The sequence below is a fragment of the Leptonychotes weddellii genome, chromosome 8, assembly GCF_054177405.1.
Source record: "Leptonychotes weddellii isolate Sample4059 chromosome 8, ASM5417740v2, whole genome shotgun sequence".
Classification (NCBI taxonomy): domain Eukaryota; kingdom Metazoa; phylum Chordata; class Mammalia; order Carnivora; family Phocidae; genus Leptonychotes; species Leptonychotes weddellii.
In genome coordinates, this window is record NC_138376.1 from 47,385,868 (window position 1) to 47,411,785 (window position 25,918).

The 25,918-nt window shown below is 35.6% G+C and overlaps 1 protein-coding gene across 1 annotated transcript in view; it reads right to left on the reverse strand.

Annotated features, from left to right (window-relative positions):
* LOC115942605 (protein eyes shut homolog) overlaps positions 1–25,918 on the reverse strand; it is a 486,269-nt gene that overhangs the window by 312,213 nt on the left and 148,138 nt on the right. Inside the window, 2 exon segments of the mRNA XM_081827582.1 lie at positions 10,627–10,705; positions 11,848–12,019. Of these exon segments, the coding sequence (XP_081683708.1) occupies positions 10,627–10,705; positions 11,848–12,019 (251 nt within the window).

Below are 25,918 nucleotides of genomic sequence, written 5' to 3' on the forward strand. Positions count from 1 at the left end.
CTCTTGTGTTTTTGCTAGTAGACATCCTAACAGGTGTGGGACAATATCTCACTGTGGCTTTGATTTACATTTCCCTGATGATTAGTGATGTTCAGTGCCTTTTCACATATCTATTGGCCATTTGTATAGCTTCACTGGAGAAATGTCTATTCAAGCTTTCTGTCCATTTTTTAAATTGGGTTATTTGGGGGTTTTGTTTGTTTGTTTGTTTTGCTATTAAGTTGCATGAATTCCTTATATATTTTGGATATTAATCCCTTATTAGTAAATATGTGGTTTGTATTTTCTCCCATTCCATAGGTAGCTTTTCATTTTGTTAATGGTTTCCTTTGCTATGCAGAAGCTTTTTAAGTTTTATAGAGACCTTTTTGCTTTCTTTGCTTTTATATAGACCTTTTTGCTTTCTTCGCATTTGCTTTTGGTGTCAAACCCAAAAAATGATCGCTTAGATCAGATATCAAGGAGCTTACCAGCTATGTCTTCTTCTAGGAGTTTTAAGGTTTCAGGTCTTACATTCAAGTCTTTAATCCATTTTGAGTTGGTTTTGTGATGATGTATGAAAGGAGCCCAGAGTCATTATTTTGCATGTGGCTATCAGTTTTCCCAACACCATTTATTGAAGAGACTGTCCTTTCCTCATGTGCATTGTTGGCTCCTTTGACCCTATTTGCATAGATTTATTTCTGGACTCTTTATTATGTTCCACTGATCTATGTTTCTGTTTTTATGCCAAACCACACTGTTTTGATTACTATAGCTTTGAATATACTTTAAATTCAGGGAGTGTGATGCCTCCAGCTCCATTCTCCTTTCTCAAGATTGCTTTGGCTGTTTGGAGTCTTTTGTGGTTCCATATATTAGGATTTTTTTTTCTATTTCTGTAAAAAATGCCTTTGGAATTTTGATAAGGGTGGTATTAAACCTGTAAGTCCCTTTGCAAAGTATGGACATTTTAGTAATATTAATTCTTCCAATTCAAGAATAGGAAATATCTTTTGTTTCTTTCTTTTCATTTTCTTTGTATCTTCTTTAATAGTCTTGCATCAATATTTTATAGTGTTAAATGTACAGATCTTTCACCTCCTCCTTGGTTAAATTTATTCCTAAGTATTTTATTCTTTTTGGTGTTATTATAAATGGGATTGTTTTCTTAAGTTCTCTTTCTAATAGTTCATTGTTGGTGTATAGAAATGCAACTGATTTTTGTACTTTTATAGCATAGCATGTCCCTGCTAACATCTTAACTCTGAATACATATAAAAGCTCTAGATTTATACACTCTTAAAATTTGGGATGCTAGATGTGGGGTCCAAACCCATCACTTCGCAAGGAGAAGCTGGAAGTTAGGGATTTCTTCCTAATTGTATGGCACTGTGCAAGAGTGGGATTTAAGGTGAGAGTGTGTCTCAACCTTTCTGATCCATTTCTTTTTTTTTTTTTAAAGATTTTATTTATTTATTTATTTGACAGAGAGAGACAAAGCGAGAGAAGGAACACAATCAGGGGGAGTGGGAGAGGGAGAAGCAGGCCTCCCGCTGAGCAGGGAGCCCGATGTGGGACTTGATCCCAGGACCCTGGGATCATGACCTGAGCCGAAGGCAGACGCTTAATGACTGAACCACCCAGGCGCCCCTCTGACCCATTTCAATGTGAGTAATTGTCTCAGTAGTTTCTGGATTTCTCTCAAGGGGAATTGCTGCATGCATTGTTCTGTACATTCAGTGCATCCATGGCAGGAGGGAAATTCAGGTGCCTCATATGTCACCATCTTGGCTCAGAGTCTTATTGTGTATCCGATCAGAATCTTTTAATTAGTCATTTTTCCCCATGCATTTGTCCAAATTTGTGTCTAGTATTTCTGCATCCTATAGTCCCATAAATACAGGGGATTTGTGGAGTCAAAGGAACCTAGATAATATCTGTGTATTACTTTTAAATCATTTGAATATTTTTATACTTTTATACTACTTTACCCACTTATTAAATAAATGGTATTTTATTTATTGTTGGTGCATTTATGTAAAATGGCAATAATTTCACCCACTTCACACAGGTTCCCATGAGAATTAAATAAAATAATGTATATAAAGTAATTAGCCCTGTTCCTGGGACATAACAGCGTTCAGTAAATGCTATCTTCTTTCCCTTTATACTCTGAAGGCCAAGGGCCTTGCCAGCCTATATCTCAGTCATTCAGCTAGAACAGAAAATGAATTTTTTATTATATTCAAGGTCTACTGTATCATGCCATATGCTTCTTAAGTTTATATTTTAGATATTACACATGTGCTTATATTCTGGAAAGCACAAAGCATGGTGCTTTAAAAAAGTTATGACATCATTTTTCAAGGTAATGTTAACTCCGAAAAGATTTGCACCTATAATTCTGATAAATAATTTATGAAATTTTATGACATCATTAGTAAACCATTTTTATATACTCTTAATATGTTGTCCACACAGAATTCCTTAATGAATATACAGAAATATGAATCATTTGCACTCTGGAATCTAAGTTACTACATCTTCAAAGGTAATTACATATACAAACATGAGGTTTTTTGTTTTTTTTACATTTTACTCCAAAAAGTGATATTTTTTAGAACTATCATTGGTTGACATTTATGCTTATAAACATTTAGTGACTTTTAAGAAATGTTAACATAACAATAAAAACTCACACTGAAAAGGCTAATGTGAAGCCATTGCATTCATATCATTTATTACATGAAAAATTAAGGATTTGTCAAAATCACCAGAGAATTTAATTAGTATCCTTTTCAATAAAAAGTGGATTGTGCCCTTGATTATAAAACTCAAGTCATGCTTAGAACCTAGATGGTGATCTTTCACACTCACCAGAGTGATACAGTTAAATATATGTTTTTATAAATTAATGCCATTTGGATATTTGTTCTACCTTTGCTGAAAATGTAAACTCCTTAAGGATAACCAAAGGCACTGAGTAGACTTTATGCAGGTACTGCAGTTATTTTCCTGGAATGTAAATGCAGAATTCCACAGGGAATGACATGGAAACAACATGTTTCCCTCTTAGGCCTATGGCTGGGTATATATAGAATGATTTATTAGAAAGCATTACATAAACTAATTGAAGTATATCTCCCATGGGAAGAAAGGGATCGTTTTTAGACTGCCAAAGGTTCTGTCTCTAGGGTTTACAAGAATCTTTTACTAAATTAATTAGTAGGCTTAATGGAAAATACAAAAGCAATTTCTTTTTAGAAAAAAATCAAATATTCATTTAAAATTCTTGATCTTTCCTGGTGTAAAACTTAAGGCTGATCCCGTTCCTTCCGTTCATCATCATTTATATTACTTTGCTATACCCTATTTAAATAAAGTGCTTTCCAAGAAGAATTTACTAATTTAACTTCAGAAAATGAGTAAAATAAAAGGCTGGGTGTTTAGAGAAAGAGAAAGAAGCTAGGAGTAATGTTGCAGAGCAGGGCAGTCTAGACAATTAACCTAAACCCCAATGCCATGCCACAGTCATTCAACTTGCATTCAAAATGTCATGCCAGGGAATCTACAGAAGTGTAAGAGTAACAGAGCAGATATATATTCATTGTGGACTGCTTAGCCAGAACAAATGGCCAGATTGGCTAGTCAATGTGCCAATCATCTCTCTGATAGTTGTGTTCCAGCTGAGTTGCATAGTTTAGATCCAGAAGCTGTTCTGTGATCTCTGAATTTCCCAGAAGAACAGAAAGTTATTACTTGAGATCCTCTTTATCATAGCATTTCTGTCATGGAATCATGTGTTTTCTTTTTATACTGCTGTTTTTAAAGTAGTGGGGTACTTTCTTCAAATAAGATCTTGGAGAAACAGACTATGTTAAACAGATAACCATTAAAACTGTTCTATCTGAAGAGTGGAAATAGAACATGGTACCCAATACAGCCTTACCTTGCCCAATGCAAAGACTTACTAAACTTCACAGAATTTCTCAAATTTTGTGTAGCTCTGAATAAAAACTACTAATGTGGTCTACTGTTTCTAAAACTTAAATTGCCTATGAATACTCTGGGCACCTTGTTAAATTGCAGATTTAAACTCAAAAGGTTTAGTGTGAGGCCATTTCCAACAAACCCCCAGGTGATCCTGATGCTGATAGTCCATGGACCAAACATTGAGTAGCAAAAATCTAGTCCAACAATGCTATTTTACTTTCAAAAATGAAAACAAGCCCAAGGATGTTACTGACTTAACCAATATCTTATAGCAAGATGATGCCAGAATAAAACCACATAGACACAAAATGCCCTGAATGCCAACCTAGGGCTCATTGTACGACCAAGTCTTGATTTCTCTCTCAAAGGAGTCTCTTGTCTGTGGAATATGACAATGTATATGGTAAAGACTAAATATCTCTAAAATTTACTTCCAATATAATTTTCACTTGCTGTTTTCTTTCTTACATGGTTGAATGTGGGACTAAAGTAGTTAATCGGAAGAAGATTTTATTGGATTCCCAATTTAATCTGACTTGCGGTGTTTTGATATAAAGAAAATGCACCGTTTAATTTGCTATTTCAACAAATCAAAAAGATTACGAAATACCCAGATTGGGATTTCTGCAGTAAATATTATTTTTTCTCTATTGAAAATGTGTCTGACAATACTTCCAGGAAAGAAAGCAACTGAAATACAAGAAAGCAAAACCACTGTCTTAGAAATAGCCTGAAATGCACAAATGAATCAAATATAGGAAGGAAAAATACATCAGGGCTGAAATTAGACACTATGCCAAATTTATGAAATGAATGTCAAAATTCTTTAAAGGTAATGTAGAATACTAAACATATTGAAAAAGCTAACCCTTAATGCACACCATTTCCTCAAGTTAACAAAGGAATACTGCTGAAGAAACCTAACATGTATATTCAAAATCTCGGTAGTATATTGTGCTCTAACTTGGAAAAACGAGGGATCAAGCATGGGCAAGTAATGCAAATGACTGATAGCACTCTGAATAAATATTATTAAGGAATCTGTAGCATTTTAAGGGACATGGAGTTGGTGCTGGTGGCCGAGACAGGCTGGGAAAGGAAATGCCACTACTTTCTCGCACCAGTTTGTTCTGATTCAGGTTTGGGCTCACTCTTGCATGAGTGGTAATAGAAATCTGCCTTTAACTTGGAAAGTCAAGACTCATGAAACAGAAAATGATGGAATAGATAGAGAAAATATGTAGGAAAAGTAAGTAGGAAAAAATCCCCAATAAACATACAAATATGGTGGGAAAGGAGACCAAAAGGAAATACACACACACACACACACACACACACACGGGGCGGGGGGGGGGGTCAAAGTAGTAATAAGTATTTCCTGCAATGATATTAAGTGATATTAACTCAAACTTCTTCATCTAATATAAATAATTTTTAAGAGCAATACCCTTAAAATAAATCTCCATTGAGAGGGTACTGATTAATAAATATGGTACCTCCATACAATGGGTTATGAGAATAAAGTAGAACTATGTATGTTAATGTAGAATGATCTGCAGTGATAAAATGAGAAAGTAAGGTACCTTGTGTGTGTGTGACAAATATTCCCATTTAGGAGATCTACTTTATTTTAAAGATTTCTATTCATATTTGTCAGAGAGAGAGAGCACAAGCAGGGGGAGCGGCAGGCGGAGCAGACAAAGGGAGGAGCCCGACACGGGACTTGATCCCAGGACTCTGAGATCATGACCCGAGCCCAAGGCAGACACCCAACTGACTGACCCACCCAGACATCCCAAGATCTACTTTATTTTAAAAATGCTTTTAACTGAAGAACATAGATATTCTCTGTAATGAGTTGTGGGAAACAGGTGACCATTTGGTTGGAAATTCTAACTCAAACTTTACCATGAAAAGAATTGTGATGGATCAATCATCTAACTGCAAATAAAAAGGAAATAAGAAAAATACTAGAATAACTTTTTGAGTAAGTCCCTTTTGAACTTGTCACAAATCATAGAACCTTTAGAAAAGATATCACTAAATAAAAATAAACCTTTTAATGTCAGAATCCACTACATATTAATTAAATATTAACAACAAAAAGTCAAGGTACATAATATATATGGTAGGGGAAAGGTAAATAATCTTATTATATAAAAAGCCCCTTATAAAAATTTTAGCTCACACTCAAACACACACACACACACAGAGTTATTTTCTTTAATAATTTCTATTTAAATAACTTCCTTTAGTCCTTCTTTTAAATTAGACCTGCTTATGATAAATGCTTAGCTTTCCTTCATCTGAGAATGTCTTGACTCTTTCTTTTATTTTATAATCATATTTTCTTGTTGCCCATTTTAGTGCTTTTATTATGTATGTATAATTTGGTATTAAAAACAAAACAAAACAAAAACAAGACAGAACACTGCTACCTTATAACAGTTATCTTTCTCAGTCCCAACAAAATAAAGAGAAATATCTGCTTTTTATATCACCCTACTCTCTGTTCTTTTCTGTGAGTGAGAGTGTGTGTGTGTGTGTCAACCCAGAGTTAATTACATTTGTCACTAACCACAAACGTCCCATACCCAATCATGCATTTGTTTTTATTGTAGCATTAATTCTAATTTTTTAAAGCTTGCCTCAAATTCTCAGATTGACAAAAACAAAAACAGAAACAGGGGTAACTGATTGGTTCATTTGGTTAAGCATCTGACTCTTGATTTCTGTTCAGGTCACGATCTCAGGGTCCTGAGATGGAACCCCATGTGGGCTCCACACTCAGCAGGGAGTCTGCTTCTATCCTGATCCTTACCCCTGCTCTCTCTCTCTCTCTCAAATAAATAAATAAATCTTTAAAAAACAAAGAAACAAAACAAAACAAAAACAGAAACAAAACAAGTTTGCTTGTGGTTTTCCCCCTGAAATCCTAACATAAACTTTGCTCTCTCACTTGCCAAGGAACATCAGATTTATCACTCTGCCCCATACTGACCTGAGTGTTCTTTTCAATCAGGACTGCCCATGGCTCTCCACTGCTCTTGTCTCTAACCTAGAAAGACAGACTCAGGGGCTCAAGCATCAGTTAAGTGTCTGCCTTCGGTTCAGATCATGATCTTGAGGTCCTGGGATGGAGACCCATGTCAGGCTCCCTGTTCAGGGGGGAGTCTGCTTCTCCCTCTGCCCTCCTACCCCCGGCTCGTGCTCTCTCACTCTCAAATAAATAAATAAAATCTTAAAAAAAAAGACAGACTCAGACATTGATCTATGAATGCCTTTAAAGACTATTATTTGGGCATTGCAAAACAGAGGAAGTTACAATAAATAGGTTAGCTAAGTAACATACACATTTATATCTATATTGATATCTCTAATTAGAACTGGTGAGCAGGAGGTATTTCTGAAAATTATTTTATTTCTGTTTCTCATAGATAGAAAATATTCAATATTTGCAAAATGAATGACCAAATTTACATTTAGAGTGTACTTATTAGTGAAAAGAACACTTAACAAAAAAATTCTGTTGAACTGTAATAATCAATATAGATGACAGCATGAAATTTTAAAAAGCAGAAGAACAGAGCAGATAGTCCTAAATTAACCCAAATATAGGAACTTAGTGCATGAAAAATGAGGCAACCTGAATTAATAGAGAAATGACAGAACCTTTGATAAATATTCTTAGAAAATTCATTTCCCTACTTTTTATCAATCATAATAATATATTCACTGTGGATTAAAAGTACTAAAAGTGTTATTAATCCTAAAATTGTAGATGAGAATATAAGAAAATAATTTAAATATTGCTGCATGAAAAGACTTTCTAAGGAGAGATGCAAAGCCCAGTGTCATAAAGTAAAAAGTAAAGAAAAATACAAAAAATAAAAAAATATGGTGTAAGAGAATGGTCCAGTTTCATTCTTCTGCATGTGGCTGTCCAAATTTCCCAGCACCATTTATTAAAGAGACTGTCTTTTTTCCATTGGATATTCTTTCCTGCTTTGTTGAAGATTAGTTGACCATAGAGTTGAGGGTCCATTTTCTGGGCTCTGTATTCTGCTCCATTGATCTGTGTGTCTGTTTTGATGTCAGTACCATGCTGTTTTGATTATCACAGCTTCATAATATAGCCTGAAGTCAGGCATTGTGATGCCCCCAGCTTTGGTTTTCTTTTTTTTTTTTAAGATTTTATTTATTTATTTGACAGAGAGAGACAGCGAGAGAGGGAACACAAGCAGGGGGAGTGGGAGAGGGAGAAGCAGTCTCCTGGCTGAGCAGGGAGCCCGATGCGGGACTCGATCCCAGGACCCTGGGATCATGACCTGAGCCGAAGGCAGACGCTTAACTGACTGAGCCACCCAGGCGCCCTGGTTTTCTTTTTCAACATTCTCCTGGTGATGGGTATTAAGGAGGGCACGTGATCTGATGAGCATTGGATGTTATACGCAACTAATGAATCACCAAACACTACATCAAAAATTAATGATGTACTATATTTTGGCTAATTGAACTTAATAAAAAATACAAAAAATACAAAGATCTCACAATTTACAAGTCTTATAAAGTAAGAACTGAGCCAAAATCAAGGGGCAGATGCTTAACCAACTGAGCCACCCAGGTACCCCTAAATAAGTGAGATTCTTCAACACTCATTTGGAAAATGTAGCTATTAAAAGGAATGAGTCAAGCTCTTTCTACAATCTTTTCGTGATTGTAGTGCACGTAAATGTCCTGGCAGATATTCTCAAGAGCCTTAATGATCCTGAAAAGAGAGAAAAACCCTAGGGTCTTAGGAGGCCATACTCCAAAGTCATTGTCTGGTTTCTAACTGTGATGATGAAGCATGGTTACTTTGGTGAATCTGAAATTACTGATAATCAAAGAGCTGGGAAATTTTTTGTGAACCTCATGGACAGGTTAAACAAGTGTGGAATGATCAACCCCAGATTTGATGCACAACTCAAAGATCTAGAAAAATAGCAGAATAATCTGCTTCCATCCCTTTGCTTTCATTGTACTGACAACATCAGCTGGCATCATAGACCATGAAGAAGCAAGATGAAAACACACAGGAGGGAAAATCCAATTCTTTTTCTAGGGATGTAATACATAGTGCAAATAAAATGCTTCAACAGACATAAAAAAATAAAAGGAATGAGTCAGGACTCTTTGTTTAAAATGCAGTGGTTCTTAAGATACACTAAGTGAAACAAAAAGTCACTTAATAAGGAGGATAATGAGTCCAGTTTCATGTTAAAATAAAATAAAAAATATACGGAAAAGATCTAGAAGTATATAAGTAGAATTTTAATAATTGTTCTCACAAAATTGCATGTATGTGTGTATGAATATATACAAATCTATATATAAAAGAAAATATTTATTTACTTATATGTCTAATTCTGAAGAAGAATACCACATTTATACTATCAAGAGATAGAGTTTTAGAGATTGCCATAGGCAATATTATAACTGCAAACAAGATAGATGCCTTGTCTATTCTTTATGGATTTATTTATTTATTAATTATGACACTTCCTTTTCCACATCAACTATGGCATCACTATCTAGAACCAAATCAATGTAATATCAATAAATAATTAAGTTTAAAAAAATGTGTCAGAAAATGTGCTAATTGTTTTACGTGCATTATCTAATTTAATCCTCACGCCAACTCAAGAGGATGTTACTATGACTACCCTCATTGAATAGCTAAAATATGATTTCAGAATATAAATAATTTAATCAAGAACACATAGCAAGTAAGTAGCAAGATAGTGGCTCAATCCTGTTTCTCCTTAATGCATTTAACCACCCCATCACTCCCTATGAAAGGACCATTTACTGAATATCTATCATGTCATATGTGCTTTATCACACCAATGACTGTGTGATGTGTGAATTATTGTAGCTTTATTTTACTGACAAGGGAAAGAGACAAAGGATTTAAATAAAATATCCATAGTCTCACAATATTAGAGGCTCTTTTTAGTCCCAACACTTCCTTCCTTTACCGTGTGAGACAGGAAGGATTGTAAGAAAGTCCCATTATTCAGGAAGGCTCACAAGATTCTCATCCACCCAATATGGTCTCAAACTTCAGGTAACTATCATTTCTCAACTAATCACGCATCCCACATAAAATGCCATGAGTCAATCACATTACAGACTCCTGAAGACTTGAACACAGACCCTGAGAGTATTACAGGTGTTGTTGTTCTTTACATGTACCCACCTCTCAGCACATACAGCCAGTATTTATGATCTTGTGATATCTGGATCAATTTAATGTACTCTCATCCCTAGACATCCACAGACACCTGTATGTCTTCAGACCGGAAAGGGGGAGGCAGATGGCAAAGCATAAGCCTTTTGAGCCTTCTTTTGACAATAACCACTTCCAGGATTTAATTAATGAGGGTTCCTGATTGTAGAAGTTGATGATAACAAGACATAGAAGAGGAAAAATGAAAAGAAGCTATGATTTTTAGTTCTGTTTAGAGTAATTGAGAAATTCCAAAGAAGAAAGGTAAGAGAGCAGTTAAATCATCAATAATTACTGAAGAAATGACTCTGAAACCTATAACAAGTAGTTTGGCTTTTCTTTTAAATTAGTTTAAATTTAATAAAAATTATGAAACTTACATTAATCTTGATCTCACATCTTGAGCTGGTCCATTCTGCAACACATGAACATTGATACTCACTAACGAGATCTATACATCTGAAACATAGAATTACATTTTTAAATAAGTAAGACAGTAAAGCATAATTTCAAAGAAGCTTCACTATTTTTAAGTTTTTCTTTTCCAGTTAAGGTAAAAAAAACCTGCATTCCCACGAGCACTAGAAGACAGAGTCTGGGGCGCCTGGGTGGCTCAGTTGGTTAAGCGACTGCCTTCAGCTCAGGTCATGATCCTGGAGTCCCTGGATCGAGTCCCGCATCGGGCTCCCTGCTCGGCAGGGAGTCTGCTTCTCCCTCTGACCCTCCCCCCTCGCATGTGCTCTCTCTCATTCTCTCTCTCAAATAAATAAAATCTTAAAAAAAAAAAAAAGAAGACAGAGTCTGTTCCTGGCTTCTTATCCATCAAGGTGACTGGATTGAAAGAACAGATCAATTTTAATTTTTGCCATCTTCCCCATGGCAATGTAAAGAAAGAACAGTTCTAAAGATAAAAAGTATGTCTAGAGTTTATGTAGGGAACTGAAGTCAGCTATGGCCAAATTGCACTGCAATGAGCTACCCATACTCATCCTTCCTCCCCTGCTTACAAAGTCAGTGGCAGGACTAGAAAAGAAAAATAATGCTGCAGAGGAAGGCTGGCGCATCTATGAACCATTCTTCTTTGCCACCTGCATCTCCTAGAAATACCCAGGGTCTAAATTTGCATGAACTAATATTCTATCCACAAGCAGAAGAGCTATTACACAATTCCATAAAGAGAGTCAAAAAATACCTTACATGCACATGGGGATGAGAGAGCCAGTCTACTTAGGGACATTTTAAATACTAAGTATGTGGTCTTATCCCTTCACAGAGCAAATAATAGAATGTCTCATCATCCTACCTGCTACTTCTGTTACTTTGAGCAGTTACCTTTAAGTATATTAAAGTCCAATTAATCCACATTTATTGAAAATTACTTTATGCTAATGAGCAGAAATAAAAGAAGGGCAGAGATAATGTATCAGTACATTGCATTAAGTACAACAGGCAGCATCTGTCATCTTAACTGTACTTAGCTCTCGTTTTATGAAAGAGCATAATTAAAATTATCTTTATCAACTTTCCCTTGACATTAAGTCTTAAATATTGTGAGTTAAATTTACTTTCTGATTTAATAATAGAAAAATAAAAATAGTTACCTTCCATGTAGACAAGGATTTGAGAGGCAATCATTTGCATTTATTTCACAGTGTGTTCCGAAAAATCCACTCTTGCAGTCACCGGCGTAATGATTGATGCCGTCGATACAAGTTCCATCATGGAGACAGGGCTCTGATAGACATTCATCTACATTTACTTCGCAGTCAGTGCCTACAATAGAAGAGACAAGACAAAACATGAGACCATTTAAATGTAAAACTCCAAAGTTTGTTCATTATGGTAAACGTCACCAAGAAATCAAGACTCCCTTCCCATAAAGGTGATTTGACACATTGTAGCAAAAGAAAACATTTTTCAAGGTTAAACATGTTTAGAGGTCTATGAACTCTCATAGTTATTTACTAATTATTACTAATTTAATGTAAATGAGAAAAACAAAGTACAAGTTTAATCTACTTAAGAAATTTTTTTTTTTAAAGATTTTATTCATTTATTTGAGACAGAGAGAATGAGAGAGACAGAGAGCACATGAGAGGGGGGAGGGTCAGAGGGAGAAGCGGACTCCCCACTGAGCAGGGAGCCCGATGCGGGACTCGATCCCGGGACTCCAGGATCATGACCCGAGCCGAAGGCAGTCGCTTATCCAACTGAGCCACCCAGGCGCCTAAGAAATTTGTTTTTATTGTGAGGAATTGCTAATTGAGAATGTTAGTTAAGTAATGAATTATATCAAGTTGTCACTGTAAATACTAATTCATAGTTTTTTTTCATAGTTTTTTTTTTTTTAGTAGTGATTCTTGACAGTCAAATATTTCTCACTTATAGGAGATAAGAAAGAGTTTGAATTTTTCTAACTTTGGCCTTGGTGAGTCTATTAATGGGCTGACTGAGATCTCTAAATGCAACCTAATTTTGGCAAAATACCTAGTATTTTCAAAGGCCAAGTTTTAAATATTTATTAAGCACCTACCATGTAGTACCTCTGTGCTGAACTAGGGGAACCAAACAGAACAAGGAAAAACAAAACAAAACGAGAAAAGAGAGTGACCCTGTTAATCCAGAAACATGATGTCAGAGGCAGTATTTATAGATAGAAAACATCTGGAGAACAACCTAAACAAAGCTGAGCGGAATGCTAGATTGTATTTCAGGTTTTACATGCGAGAGATATTAGGAAAAAGTAGAGAGACATGGTAAAAGTAGTTAGAATAATCCCTCTGTCATTGTGCCCATCTGTACTGAACATCTAGCTACCATCAGCTGAGCATTTACTGGTGTGCCAGGCCTTGTGTTGAAGCCTTTACATATATTGCCTTAGCTAATGGTCATCTAACCTGGAGGTAGATATCATTAACTCTAACTCACTGGTGAATAAACAAAGGTTTGGAGAGTTTAAATAATGTTTTCAAATCACACAGGCCATAACAGCAGATTGGGATTCAAATCATGTGGACTATTCTGCAGCTGCTATGATATGTGCATAAATTGCTATGCTGAGTAATACAATAGATACTGTTAAAAACAAGACAACAGACCCAAAACAGTCTCTTATGCAAGCCCCACATCACCAAGCCAAGACTTAAGTAGATTCCAGAAATGGAATCTTCAACCAGTCAGTCAGGAATCACCTGATCAGCACTAGTTAGGTAGTGGGCCTGACAGACCCCCGCCAGCCCCTAATGATTGCAATAACCAACCCGCTTTTTTGTCTAATATAACTTCCTTGTTCCTGCTCCCTTCAGGCTATAAAAGTCATTTTGCACAGTTCCTCAGAGCTCCATTCTATGTATTAGATTGGATGCTGCCCCATTTGAGTCAATTTTTGTGCAAGTAAACTCTTTAAATTTTTAATATGCCTCAGTTTATCTTTTAACAGTTCCAATTAAAAATATGTCTCTTATAGCTAAGAAGATAATGTTTAGTTGAGAATAAGGATAAGCTTACTAAACACGAAGCTATTATAATGCTTAAAACAGATAGTTATAAATAAGCTAGTTGGAAATAAAGAGAAGCTTATAAACAAGTTTATTATGATCAAGAAAATAATAATAATGATACTAATAATAACTGATACTTGGAGACCTTACTATGTGCCAGGTACTGTTGAGAACTTATATAGATCAATTCATTTAAACTTTACAATAGTTTTCTGACATGGAAATTGCTCTCCCCATTTTATAGAATAAGAAAATAAAGCACAAGATCCACGACTAGTAAATGGCAGAGGGCATGCTATTAAGTCACTGTGATACCATCATACTACATCTTTTTTTTTTTTTTTAAGATTTTATTTATTTATTTGACAGAGAGAGACACAGCGAGAGAGGGAACACAAGCAGGGGGAGCGGGAGAGGGAGAAGCAGGCTTCCCACTGAGCAGGGAGCCCGATGCGGGGCTCGATCCCAGGACCCTGGGATCATGACCTGAGCCGAAGGCAGATGCTTAACCGACTGAGCCACCCAGGCGCCCCATACTACATCTTAATGTAGTGTCTGTATGGTGTCTGTCCTAATGAGAGAGCAAACTGAGTGCTTTGGGCATTTAAGAAATGGAAGTCAGTGAGTCTATATCTGAGAAAGAGGATCAAGAAAGCTTCAATGGTCATGGTGAAAATTCAGATAAACAGTTTGAAAGAGCACCTTCTGTGTGGGTTAGGTCCTATTGCAGCATTTGTTTGCATACCAGCCAAAAAGCAGGGGAGGACAAGGCTACTAGCAGATAGGAAGCCCTTTTACAAAGTGATATCATAACTAATTTTCATATCATTTGTAGAACTATCTATTCAAGTGAATGTTATTTAGAGCAGGCACACTGGGAGTCTGTGATTTATTGCAAATGAGGCTTCAAATGCAAAAAGTATTTTTGGAAATTCTCTTTGTAGACTGTCAGTTTTCAAGTCAAAATTCTATTATGTAATGGTTACTTTTTTTTTTTACCATAAATGTTATTATCTAAATAGAACTTTAGATATTAATGATGCTATAAAAATAATGCGTGTAAATTGGTCAAATCCACACTGTATTTAAAAGGGCCATCAAAATTTACGTTTAGAATATGGATTGAACAATCATAATAGTGCACATTAGACTATTAATAATAAAAACAAAAAAGCAGTCCCTTTCCTAATCTCAGTGGCTCATGTCACACAGGTATATTTCTCACTCATACTCCATGACCAAGGTGAACTATAGATCCACTTTTTACTCTCCTCACTCTGGGGCCCAGGTAATTGGGACATCCTCTACCTGAGACACTGTCATCATCGTGGGACAGGGGAAAGGGTGCTTGGCAAACATATACTGGTTCTTAAATCTCTAACCTACATTTCATTTGCTGATCCAAGTCACATGACCAAGCCTATCATAAATGGGATGGGGATGAGTGATCTTCCACCAGGAAAGAGCAGATATTTGTGACAATAATAATATTTAGTAAAGACACATTCATCATCTACTCTCATTTGTAAATGAGTGTTATTATTAGGACATCACAGGTTTACTGAGATGATAAAGTAAAACTATATATTTAAAATGACTAGTCCAGGGCGACTGGGTGGCTCATTCATTTAGAGTCTGCCTTCGGCTTGGGTCATGATCCCAGTGTCCTGGGATCGAGCCCCGCATTGGGCTCCCTGCTCAGCGGAGAGCCTGCTTCTCCCTCTCCCACTCCCCCTGCTTGTGTCCCCTCTCTCGCTATTTCTCTCTCTGTCAAAATAAATAAAAATCTTTTTTTTTTAAAGATTTTATTTATTTATTTGAGAGAGAGAGTGAGAGAGAGAAAGAGCACAAGAGGGGGGAGCGGGAGAGGGAGAAGCAGACTCCCTGCTGAGCAGGGAGCCCGATGCGGGACTCGATCCCGGGACTCCAGGATCATGACCTGAGCCGAAGGCAGTCGCTTAACCAACTGAGCCACCCAGGCGCCTGAAATAAATAAAAATCTTCGTCAACATCATCAACACTACCTTAGGAGCTTTTAATCCCCTACTGTTGTATCCATTAAGTAAACTGTAGTCATAATTTGACTTCCTAAGTAACCTCTAGAGAGACTAAGAATGTAATGATCAACTGAATTGGATATTCTGGTCCTTGTAAACCATTTTTTTCTTTCATTTTTAACACCATAATCCTTCAGCACCATATGAGCCATGTCCTCTTTTTACCTTTTTAACTTCATCTTATTCTATCCTTACCCTTGACTACTCTGCTGTAGTTACATTGACCTTGTGCTTCCTCAAAAACTTTGTTTCTCTTCCTAGCACTCTCTTTTCCTAGACCTCACACAATTCATCCCTTCACTTTCTTCAGGCGTTTATTCAAATGCCATTTTTTCAATGAGGCCCATTTGACTACACTAGTTAAAACTGCATCCTCTTCCTCAATCGCAATCACCCTTATCCTGATTTTAATGTTTTTCTCCTATAGCAAGTAAAAATTTCCTCATTTATCTTTTTTTTTTCTTTGGACATGAATTTTGTTGGTCTAGTTCAATGCTTCATTCCTTTAGATCACTGTGGTGTGTGTATGTGTGTTTGTATTTTGCTTTACACATCATTTTTGTTTTTGGTTTTCCTCAGAAGTCTCTGCCTCTTCCCAAGCAAGAACAAAACAGTTCTTGAGAACCTGGGGAAACTGTCTGTCCTTGCAATGGTGAGAATCAGATCTGGAATGAAGTGATCCCTCTGAGGTGTGTGTCTGAAAACCATATCTAATCTGTACAGTCAAGGGGAATTATTTAATGGAATCTCTATTTTTCCCCCACCTCCAAACAGAGAAACTTTCTCATGACAAGTGAAAAAGTAATAAAGGTGTGGAGAGTGTTAGACTTTGGTTCAAAATGATCTCCCATACATAATTACCAGCCCTGAGAAAGAAGGAAATACAGTTGTTTGTGACAACATGAACTTTGAGGGCATTAAGCTGAGATAAGTCAAACAGAGAAAGACAAACACTGCATGGTATCACTTCTATGTGGAACCTAAAAAAAAAAAAAAAGTCAAGCCCATACAAACAGAAGAAAAGTTGTTGCCAGGGGCTGGAAGTGGAGGAAATAAAGAGAGGTTGGTGAAATCGCACAAACTTTCATCTATAAGATGAATAAGTTCTCAGGACCTAATGTATAATAACATGGTGAATGGTTGATAACATTGTATTGTACAATTTGAAATATGTTAAGAAATAGAACTTAAATATTCTCTTAAAAAGATAAAAATTCTGAGGTGTTAATTAACTAGATGGGAAGAATCCTTTTGTAATGTATACATGCAACAAATCATCATGTTGTGCACTTTAAATATCTTACAATTTTGTCAATTATACCATAATAAATCTGAAAAATAGAAATTGTATATTCCGCCATAAATAGAAAACCATTATTATGTTCCAGAAATGAAAAATAACAACAACAACAAAAAAATGCAACAAAACCATAATTACCAACCCATCCAAACTTTAAATTACTCATCTGTACAATATGGATCAAGATATCTACATTGTAGCATAGTTGAGAGACTTACAGAGAGTATATATGCATTTCTAGTGGCATGGAGAAGATGAAAAGTGATATTTATAATAATTTATTATTATTACAACATGTTCATTTATCTTCTTTATAGGATTCAAATATGAATCCTTTGACATTGTCTCCATGAATCCAAGGAAATCAAAAAGGAATAACATTTAGTATTTGTTAGACATTACCAAGGCTTATTCAGATTTCAGTCTTAGTTCTTTGCCTACCTTGCCTTATACACCAGATACTTCTTACTACTCATCAATGTATCCAACACACATTCATTGAGCATCTATTTGTGTTAGTCATAGTTCTGGACTCCTTCCATAGTTAGTTCTCATTGGCCTGGTACATACCTACACAGCATACCTCCATCATAGTGTAACAAATATTTTCCAAATAATTTAATGATGAACATTGTGGGTTTCATTGACAAGAAAAGAAACATGACTATTTTTATTTATTTATTTTTACTTTTTGCTATATCTAACCTATTTTCTTTTTTTTTTTAATTTTATTTATTTATTTGACAGAGAGAGACAGCGAGAGAGGGAACACAAGCAGAGGGGGTGGGAGAGGGAGAAGCAGTCTCCCCACTGAGCAGGGAGCCCGATGTGGGGCTCGATCCCAGGACCCTGGGATCATGACCTGAGCCGAAGGCAGACGCTTAACGACTGAGCCACACAGGCGCCTCTCTAACCTATTTTCTTTTCTGCTATCTTGCTGCTTGCTTTGGGGCTTACAAAACCACAAAATCTCTTGGAATAATAATTCCATAGTTACTAAATATCAACATATCAATCACTAAAGGGACCAAAAGATTACACTGTTTTTATATTAATAAAAAATAAGAATTTTATAGGATTTTCTTTCTTTTTTTTGGGATCACAGGTTGATTCTTAATCTGTTCTTTTCAGTTAAAAATGTTTCCAGACTTAATATTTAGACTATTTTATCTCTTTTTAAAAGCTGGAAAGCACAGAACTGATTTAGTGGTTATAAAAAGTTATAAATAGGGGCACCTGGGTGTCTCAGTCAGGTAAGCAAAAAAAAATCTGTCCTCTGTGCCAGAGACTTCAGCTTTAAAGTAATTTTGTTTCCTGAAAAATATTTTTAAAAGGAATAAACTTTCAGATGTAATAGGTTCCCATATAGTTCTAGCTAAAGATTTGCTTATTTGTGAACACACTAGATCTTATTTAAAATCATTTATAAAAACTCATGCCACAAATCTGCCTAGTGAAGTTTAAGTGCTTTTAACATACAACTCACATTATATATATATATATATAGTTTCTTCGGAAAGAAATGTTGTTTTTTTTTTTTTTTTGGCAAACATATCCACAACATACAAGTTTACATTTGGAATGTCTTCAGTTTGTAATTCTAACATTAAGAGTCCTTGATTTCATTAATAGCATAGGCAACTCCTTTTCTAAGCAGAGTAAATGATTACTTGTGGAATTTGGGGCACTTTTCAGGCCTCTGCCATGTCAAAACCTTCTTTACCAGACTGCTTCAACATGTGTCTCTGTGTCGAACATTTTCACAGTAGAAATTAATGAATTCTTTTTAAAAATAAGCCACTAAATTATATGAACTGAGAAGTGTGATCCGTAAAATATTTACATGCATCAACAATGTTATAACAGAAATAATATGTGCAAATAAACATAGCTCTATCATCTATCATCTATCAATCATCTATCATCTATCTATCTATCCATCTATCTATCTATTCCATCTATCATCATCTATCTATCATCTATCTAACAAACTTTTCTCTAGCCTATGTTCCTTCTCTTACTTTCTCTCCAAGACCTCTTCACCCAATTTTCTCCCCCTGGTCAGGCTTACATGTTGGACAAGTTTTCCAAAATGACTTTTCTGATTCCTAATCCTCTTAATTTCATATCTGTTATCCTAACAAAATATTTTATGGTCACTTTACTGTCTCCTAAAATAAATGTAGTCTTCTTAGCCTTAAACTAAATCCTCTAGGTCAATCTTGCCTTTCTTACCATTCCTCTGATTTTATCAACTACTCTAGTCCCCAAGTTTAGAAACCTGACTAATAGAGTTACCTGTGGGGTTTAAAATATATATATAAATTCCCAAATTTGAATCTCTGGGGAGTATGCCTGACAAGCTATATTTTTAAATTTTTTTTTTTTAAGATTTTTTATTTATTTGCGAGAGAGAGAATGAGAGACAGAGAGCATGAGAGGGAGGAGAGTCAGAGGGAGAAGCAGACTCCCTGCTGAGCAGGGAGCCTGATGTGGGACTCGATCCCGGGACTCCAGGATCATGACCTGAGCCGAAGGCAGTCGCTTAACCAACTGAGCCACCCAGGTGCCCAAGCTATATTTTTAAAAACATCTCTCCAGATGTTTCCAAAGCACAGGTAAATGTGAGAATCACTGCTTTCATCAAATTAGATTAGAATTAATATTATATTTTCCTATATCTATGTTTACTCCTGATAGTTCTATCTGGAAGGTTATTTCCCTACCTTTGCTTATTTGAAGTCTGATTTTACCCAGGTCCTACTAAAATTCTAACTCATTTTTTAAAATTCCCTTTAATATTTCCAAATAAAAATTAGCTAATAACTTTTATCAGATTATCCTTAAAGTATATTTATTTGAATTACTGTTATATCTTCCATACTTGATGATTGAGGACAGAGATCATATTTATTTTCACTTCATACAAAATGCCAAATACAAAATTTCTCAGGTTGTCAAAGATCAAACAGTCGGCTTATCTAATGTCGAAAACATCCAAATTATGACATTTTGAAAATGATTACAACTTACTATATAAGATGATACATATGAATGACCTAATAAATTAATGCAGGCACACAATAATCACATAAATAATGGACTTAGGAATCAATGACTTTGAAAATTCAGATGCACACTTCTAACCATTTTGAATTACAAAGTACAATAATGGAATAATTTTTCATTTCATTTCATTTTTCAGACCAAAATGAGAATTTTATAACAAGATATTTTATTATCAACAATATTTAAATTAAAAAAAATGGATCAACTATCATAAAATGTTTCCAGTTAGGCAGTCCAGCAAATGCCATTCTTTTAGGAATCATCTAGGAAAACATGCAGTTTTATGGTTTAAAAGTAAATAAGTTTAAAAAAATATGAGAAACTCATAGAAATTATGAGAACATCAAGAAAAGCAAAAAAATAAAAATAACCCACAAATTATCAATGGAATGAGATAAAAAATGAAACAGAGGTTGAAACTTTCAGAGAGGAAGTATAAGATACAACTAACATGTAAAAACAGTTGAGTGTTTGAACATATGAATTAATCAATGAGGATTATCAAAAGAAAGAAGTTATTAAAAATATTCAAATGAAAGTGCTAAAAAATAATACTTATAGATCAAAAATTCCTTTAATGAGCTTATCAGTGGGCTAGGCTTAGCTGAGCAAACAACCACTGAACCTGAAAACAAGTCAGTAGAAATTATTCAACATAAAACACCCAGAAATAAAAAAAAGAGTAAGAAAACAGAAGAGAGCATCTAAAAGATGTGGATTGGTATCAAGGACTGTCACTTACTTGTAAATTGGCACTTTAAAAGTAAAAGGGAAAGGATAAGGGAAAAAAAAATATAACAGAAGATATATTTGAATAGATTAACATACAATAATTTTACTAAATTAATTGAACTCTGTAGCACATGCTATCTTGTTGCTTGGGTCACGCATCTCAGTAGTCTCTATGTTATTAGAGATGCCTGCAATGAAAAATATACAATGTGGGGAATATAGAGGAAGATAATCATAAACCCTAGGCTAAGCGTATGTAGCAGAGAATTATCCTGAACTTGGAAAAATGTTCCTGGCATACTTATGGATCCTGGTAGATATAAAACACATGACTATGGGACACCAAATATCCACACAGCCAGAGTTTCCTATCATGAACAAATCTTATGCACTGGGTATGAGCAGCAGCAGTCTATGGTACCTCAGGGATCAAATGTGAGTAGACCAGAGATCATGTGTAATTTGCACTCCTATGTTATGGGCTACTGTTGCAACAGCAGCTCTCCCTCAATTCACACTATGGCTGTATTAGAAAGAAGCCCTCCCTTATTACCATCTGAAGGACAAGGAACAAACATGAGCATGGTTCATGAATGGGTTCACTTGTTTTATAGATATGAACTGAAAATGGATGGCAACTTTCTTATAGCCTCACTTAGAGGTTTTCTACAAAGATAAAGTTAAAGGAAAATCCTTCCAATAGGCACACTTTCAGTCAGAAGATGGTCTTTGGATAGAAATAGAAGTAGGCCAAGGTAAGAATATACCTGGACTCATAAGTGGTGGCAAATAACCTGGTTGGTTTATCATTGGACTAGAAGGAAAAGAATAAGACAATCTGAGTCAAAAAATTTGAAAAGAGGCATATATATGGATTAACGGGAGTTAGCATGAAGTGTGAAGGTATTAGCAATGCATCTCAACACCCACCATAGGATAGCTACAACAGAAGATGCACTAAATAACCACATAGAAAGAACTTGGTCAATTAACATCAGTCATATTTTGTCTTCAGCAATCATAATAGGCATGAACAGAGTAGAGGATAGATATAGAATCTATGCATGGGCCCCATGTATGGATGCTCATGTTCCAAGACTGATACAGTTTTTGCTTTCCCTAAATACCCAATCTACTAGGAATAGAGATCAAAGCTATCAGCCACTTGGTAGTCAGCAGATTTTACTGGAATTACATGATTCATTTGACTAGAATTGACACATATTTCAGATATGGGTATATCTTCCTTGTCTCTCCTGCCAACAGATATTTAACCAGCATTACTACTCAAGGGCTTATTTATTTATTTTTATTATTATTATTATTTTTAAAGATTTTATTTATTTATTTGACAGAGAGAGATACAGCGAGAGAGGGAACACCAGCAGGGTGAGGGGGAGAGGGAGAAGCAGGCTCCCCGCAGAGCAGGGAACCTCAAGGGCTTATTTATTTATTTATTTATTTATTTATTTATTTTATTTTTTAAAGATTTTATTTATTTATTTGACAGAGAGAGAGATAGTGAGAGCAGGAACACAAGCAGGGGGAGTGGGAGAGGGAGAAGCAGGCTTCCCGCCGAGCAGGGAGCCCGATGTGGGACTCGATCCCAGGACCCTGGGATCATGACCTGAGCCGAAGGCAGACGCTTAACGACTGAGCCACCCAGGCGCCCCTCAAGGGCTTATTTAGTGGTGATCCACCAATATTAAATTTCTCCTAAAATCTCAGTGCACCAAGGAATCTACTTTACATAAAAGCACAGTGATGATCATCTAACCATGAAATCCAATGGCTCTATAATACATTGCACCATCCCAAAACTGCTAGGTGTTAGCTTGGAGATTAGAGCTTACGGGGATGGGTAAGGATGCATTACACACTCATAATCAATGATCATGATGTTATGTCCCAAATTAACTATATACATGAAATTGGGAATCAAGGGTAAAAGAGTAGGATCACATACCATCACTCTCTGTGAACCACTGGGAAATTGTGCTTTGCATTCCTGAAAATACAGGCTCCATCATCTACAGGTACTGATTCCTAGGGGAGGGAATACCAAAGGATACTACAAGAGTTCCTTTTTTAATGCTGTGGTTCCCATCCAGTCACTTTGGTCTCTTTGTGCCAAGAGATAATCAGGCAAGGAAAGAAGTCATTATCCTTACAGAAGTTATCAGTGGAGACTGTCAGGATGTATACGATGCTGTTATGAAATAGGGGCAAGGGTGAAAACAGATGGCATCAAGCTGACCTACTGAGACATATGTTGGTACTTCTTTGCCCAGTGTTGTCAGGAAATAGACAAAACACAGCAGCCACATCCTTACTAAAAGATCAGAACTCTTAGGCATAACATTCTAGTTTACTTCACTAGGTAGTCCACTAACTAGCATATTTTAGCAAATAAGTAGGAGGGTAATAGAAATTGCATAGGAGAACAGGAAGATGAGTATCAGCTATAGTATCAAGAACTGCTTCAATGACAGAAGTTATAGTTGTTCCCAGTAATACCTTCTTATTTTTACTCAGAACAAGAGACAAATCAGAACTTAGGGGGAGTGTTTTTAGATGAAGTGTACTTATTTTTGAAAGCAGTTGGGGTTGACTGTGATATGAAGTGATGAGCATCCCAGATCCTTGTTCAGAATAGAGGAACTCATTTCTCCAGCTGCTGGAGGTGTTTTCTGCCAACAGTTTGAAAGTGGATTCTTCCCCATGAATTGAATTTTCTTTGGCTAAAGGAAACTGCCTTGCTCAAGTTTCAGCCCCCTCACTGGTTGCTGTGTGGTGTATGAGAGTGACTCAATTTGGCTCAGCTCTGAAGGATGCTTCAGCATGCCCTGAGTGACTAACTGAGGCTTCTGTTAGAACCACATTTTGGTTCAGCATCTTCCTTTCCCAGTGCTACTTCTGTTTCTCCCTTACAGGCATTGCTGTTGAAAGCATCCTCAAGAAGTTCCCTGCATGCAAACCTCAGTTTCTCTTTTGGGAAGCCTGACCTATGAAAAATTTTCTAGGAAATGAACATTTTCCTAGGAGTTCTTTTCAGTATTTGGTTAGAAATAATAAAAAAGTACTAAAGGTAAATAAATTATACTTATTAGCAAAATACCTATCACTAATGCAAAAATAAAATCTTGATTTAAAGTTTGAATTTTCATTTCAAATGCCATAAAACAAGTATAACTAGATTATATATGTTGATCTCAAGAGATGCCCTACAGTACCAAATGTTGAACTGCTGTATAAAAGTGTTGAATATATTAGGCATTGGATTAAACAAGCATGGATTAAGCATTTAGTTAACAATCATTTTGCTAATGTTCTCATTGTTTGGAAAGATTTTTATGGGGACATTGTATAACTCATGTTTATTTTCAAAAGTTCTCCCCAAAACTTTACCTGATGCTTTATTTTTTATCTATAAATATCCCAAGATTGGACAAAGGCTTTTAAAATTCATTATAATAGTCCTTTGAGCTCTGGGCAAAGGACAAGTACCAATAAATATTTGATGATAAAAATGATGATGATGATGATGATGATAATGATGCTCATTTGAATTTTATCTCTCCTCATCTTTTCATACCCCTTTTATGAAAAGAATGGGGGCAACTCTTCAATATCAGGCCAGGATTAAATGAAGACTTCTCTCTCTTAGACTTCATTACCACAGGAATGTGGCTTGACATTAGAGTACTTCATAGTTCATTGGAAAAGTCATAAAAACAATTACTATGCCATTAGAAGGAACTTTTGAAGAGGAGATTCAAAGTACCCTTCACAGAATTGCTAAGACAAGCAAAAACAATATTCCAATTCATATATGTTGCTCCTTTACTGTTTTTAGATCATACCAAATGAAGAAGTGAAGAAAGGCATGTGAAATGAGGCATGTGTTTAATTAGGCAAATATGTTGAGAGCTTTGGAAAAGTGAGTTGTTCAAGGTGAAGGTGTACAGTGTATGTCTGTGCAATTAGGCATATGAGGATGGATTAAAAGTGGAAGATACCAGATAAGAGGAAGTGTTAATATTCGTAACAGAGAAAGATGAGTCAGAGTCCTGTTTTAATGTATAGATAATCACTTATTATTTCAAGTGTTGACTGAAATTAACATATTAAAATATTGTCAGAACTTATGAGATTCACACATGTATTAAAATGTAGGTTATAATTTATTGACTCACACTAATACTAATATATTCAGAGGATTTTATTTCAGAGAAATTATTTGGTTCCTTGCTAAGGTCATGCAGAAAATAACTCATTCTTTAAAGTATCACTTACTTAACAGGTTCTGGTACAGTTAAAATAGACAGACTTTGGTTAGCAATATACAAAATAGTAATTTCTACTTCATACCATTTAGGACAATGGTGAGGATTAAATGTGCCCGCACAAAGTTAGTGCTTTGGAAATACCTTGGAGGACACACTTTAGGAATGAGTTTTCTAGACTAAATCTGAATGAGTGCCCAGAATACCCTATATGCACTTAGTGTGTGCTGTTGAATTTCAGCAGTCAGACTGTTGCACTCCACCTTCCAACTCATAAGTCTAAGGATTGAGATCATTAGGGTTAATTTTATGGCTTTTATATATAAAGATAAATGCATACAACTCTTTTTTTCTGATTATGCATACCTTATTTAGCCATCTTCAACATCATAATTTTATTTCATCTAATATGTATATTGAAATCTTTACGTAACAAAGAAAGTACCTCAGTAGACAAGATTGAATATTATAAATAGCCATAAAAAAGAAGTATGGAGGGGTGCCTAAGTGGCTCAGTCCATTAAGCGTCTTCCTTTGACTCAGGTCATGATCCCAGGGTCCTGGGATCGAGCCCCACATTGGGCTCCCTGCTCAGTGGGGAGTCTTCTTCTCCCTCTCCCTCCTGCTCTGTCTACTTGTCATTCTTTCTCTCTCTCTCTGTCAAATAAGTAAATAAAATCTTAAAAAAAAAAGTTTGAAGAAAAAAGTGATTTTGTAAAAAGATTTCT